This window comes from Octodon degus, unplaced genomic scaffold, assembly GCF_000260255.1.
Source record: "Octodon degus isolate 3935 unplaced genomic scaffold, OctDeg1.0 scaffold00131, whole genome shotgun sequence".
In the NCBI taxonomy this organism is placed as follows: Eukaryota; Metazoa; Chordata; class Mammalia; order Rodentia; family Octodontidae; genus Octodon; species Octodon degus.
In genome coordinates, this window is record NW_004524707.1 from 2,445,940 (window position 1) to 2,449,669 (window position 3,730).

Consider the following 3,730-nt stretch of genomic DNA (forward strand, 5'->3'; position numbering starts at 1 on the left):
TGACGTTACAGTATAAGTTCTCTGGTTTTTGTAGAAAAAGGATTTTCAAACTTCTTCCTAGTGTACTGCTAGCATTGATATCTCCCCAGGGCATTTCAACGAGTGTTAACCAACACTATTTAGACCTTCTGATACTTTTACATCAGAACTTCTACCAGTCCAGCAAGGGAAGAGAGCAACGAGGGTCAGTCCCTGGCTGGAACTCAAGCTCTTTGACCTGGAAGTGATCCGTGTCATTCATCATGGTAGCCATTTGAGGCTTGTGAGTTTCTGGATTCAAGGTTTAGACATCACCAGATTTTATTGAAGACAAAGTTAGAAGGCTTTGGGGGAACTCAGTTGCCAGAGTTCCCCCAAGGAATGAAAGAATATATCAAACTCTATCTAAAATGTTTCTTGTGTGCTTACTTGGGGTAAACTTGTACCATGTCTTCCTTGGGGCCATACTAACATTTGTAGTCACATCTTGGTATTGTCATTTCTGTTTATACTCAGATGTCTTTTTCTGTGCTTCTTTAGAAATCATCTGTCACCAGCCTTCTATTCCAAAGGGAATATTTCTCTCTGGCTTTGGATTCTTCTATGCGTACAAAGACAGTCTTGTGGTTAACTGCAAGAAAGGTTACATCCTCAGGGGCAGCAGTGTGATCCACTGTGAAGCGAATGGCAAATGGTATCCTTCTGTTCCCACCTGTGAGCCCAGTAAGTATGGACTATAAACAAGCTACCACAGTTTTACCTGTAGTGACATTTAAAAGCATGGTGGCAGCATGCTCGTAGGCACAAGCCCACTTTAATTCCAACAATCATGTACACCGAATATACACTTCTCCCAGTTTCTTGTTAGAAATAAAGCTTTTAGTAGACTTTTAGCATTATTTGAAATATTTTTTATATCTCATACACTTCTCATACGAGTAACTTCGCTGATGTAGTAGATTATCAAATATTTGTTACAAAAGTTTTTATGTAGGTAAAATTTTCATGGCAAAGTTCCTCATCCTAACAAAATCCACAAATTATGAATTTTTTTGGAAGATGAAAGTAAAATTCATTTCCGATAGCTCCTTTTTGTAATTTGCCCATAGGTGCTCTATGAGCCAACATCTAACATTGTAAATATGTGCAGAGCACCCCAACCTTAATTGCACTTATTGCTAAAAGTTTATTTAAACCTTCCTACACATGGAACACTGTTCTAAGAGTTTTACATTAATTAAATCATTTAATGTTTATTTTAGGCCTAAGATATAGCTACTCTTTTTAAGACATTACAGGGATGAGAACACAGGAGCAGCAACATTAACTATCACAAGTTCACATAGTTAATTAGTGGGTAAACCACTACACATCATGACTTATCTATTCCTTTCTGTCTTGACAAGAATTTAGGTATTATTTAAATGTGTAATGATAAAGTTTAATACATAAGTAGCTTAATAGACATGTGTCCTCCCCCTTTAATCTGCACAAACCATTAATATATGATTGAGTAGACAAAAAAATGCAATACCGAAGACTCATATGCAAGTATTACAAGGGGCTTTGCGTGAGGCCAGTTCTGCAGTTCTAGGTGGTGATGGCGAGGGAAATGTCTCTTATTTTCATTCCCTACTTAGGAAAGATATCTGAAAGTCAATATCATCATGTGGCAATGGTCTTAATGCCTCCCTCCCCTGAAGATGGGCCACGCTATGTACAGTGATGTTGAAGCAGAAATAAGGTGCCATATGGTTGGGCTAACACTTGAGATGGTCTGCTACCTGCACCATGCCTTGTCCCTGGTGACAGCCTCCCCAGAGCTGCAGGGGTTTGGTGCTCCAGATTAGTCTATAGACTAATGGCCAGGGAGGTGCCGAGTCTTCTTAGGGTTCCCAATTTGTCTCTGTCGTCTGGCTTCTTGCTGAATGAATATAATGTTCTTTTTGTAACAGTGTAATGGCTTGTTCTGCTAGTTCTACTAACAGTTTTCTGTCCCTTCCTGGTCTTCTGTTCAGATGGTTGTGTTGACTTACCAGAAGTCCCCTATGTTTCCTGGGAGAGAACTATGCTTAGCCTAAGGAATCAAGAAATATTTGAGATTGGAACACAGGTGAAATATCAGTGCAAGACTGGTTATCGACCAACTCCAGATGAGCCTCAGACTGCCACTTGTCAGGAAAATTTAAAGTGGGCAGTTTCCAAAGGGTGTGAAAGTAAGATCACTTGAATGTTTTTGTATAGTGTTTGTGTCTGTTTTTCTATTGAAAGTGTGGAGAACAGTCCTTGAATTTTCTGGAACTTGCTGCTTGGAGCACCGTATAGAAATTTTTGGAAATGTTCAATGTGTGCTGAAAATATACATATTTTGAAATTATTGGTTTTAATATTTCATGTATATCAATTAGATCCAATTTGTTTCAATGATGTTTCAATATATAGCTTTATTTTTATTGACTATTTGCACTGAGAACTATAGAGAATGACTTATTTCATTATGAATTATTTTGTTACCTTTTAAGTTTCTTTTATTTATTATTGTTACTTTTGTATTTTAGTAAGGGTCTGCAGGGTCTCATTATGCAGATTGGACTCAAAGTGATTTTCCTGTTTTCAGCCTCCCAAGTGCTGAAATTACAGGCTTAAGTTTATTTTAAACCGTTTTTCTTTTCCTATTTTGAGATTTTTTTCCATAATTTTATTAAGAAACAAATAGCAATGAGACAGTTTCAAATCAAATTGGTAGGACAGTTTCAATAATTAACACATTGCATACTCTCTTCCCAGTGGTTATTTGCTGTGCAAGATGCAGACATGATATCCTATTTACAAACACTATTAGAACAAATCCCTCTATTCACTAAGAGAATGTAACTATATATCTATCCTAACCATTTTGAATACACAGATACAAAATGGACATTCATCTGTATCCCCTTTTTTGCTTAGTTCCATCATTTGAATATTATAGATGTGTTAACTCAGCAAAATATTTTAAAAGAGTCCAGTAGTCCATAATAGTATTGGGTCTTCCGCTTGACTGGCAATGTCAGAAATTGTTGACCTGAGTTCCCTGCAGCTCAACAAAACAGCATGGCTTTACTTCTCATACTTCATTTTTATACTTTTCTGCTGGATGGTTAAAACCATTTTGAAATATTATAAAATGCATACAAGTTTAGAAATATATTTTTCACTTGTGAGTTTAATCTTTAATTACTGTGAAGTGACTATCATTGCAATTATTTTATCTTTAAGTTCTAGTTTTGTGTTAATATAGATCAGTCTTATTGAGTTTGTTTGCATAGTTTATTGTTTTTAGTCTCTTAACTTTTAATTTTGTATTTTAAATGTATTTCAGAAGTGTAAATATTTTGGCATTATTTTATCATTTTCATAATTTATTTTTTTAAAGAGGAAAAAACAATGATACAGAATTCTAAAGCACAATAATTGTAGATTAACATAGGTTAATATGTTGCATATTGTTATCTTCAAAATAATGGCTCAGATTACAAGAGATAGGCATGAAAAATTAATCAGACAATATAAGCACAAACCATTCTTTTTGATGAACTAGTAGAAATTAGTAGTAAAATTATCTTAGCTCTATCTATCAGTCGGTCTGTTTATCCATCTATCCTTTTTCCTTCTTTCTTTTCTCCTTTTCCCCTTCCCAGTTGTTCTTATCTTTTGAGCAGTTTCCTTTCTGCCACAGTATCTATTGTACATTTTTGATCTTATTATTTAC

At 35.3% G+C, this 3,730-nt stretch overlaps 1 protein-coding gene across 1 annotated transcript in view; it reads left to right on the forward strand.

Moving 5' to 3' along the window:
- Positions 1 to 3,730, forward strand: part of LOC101589856 (zona pellucida sperm-binding protein 3 receptor) — a 42,761-nt gene that overhangs the window by 8,490 nt on the left and 30,541 nt on the right. The window contains exons 6-7 of the mRNA XM_023701158.1: positions 520 to 702; positions 1,998 to 2,195. Coding sequence (XP_023556926.1) covers positions 520 to 702; positions 1,998 to 2,195 — 381 coding nt within the window. The remainder of the gene's footprint in view (positions 1 to 519; positions 703 to 1,997; positions 2,196 to 3,730) is intronic.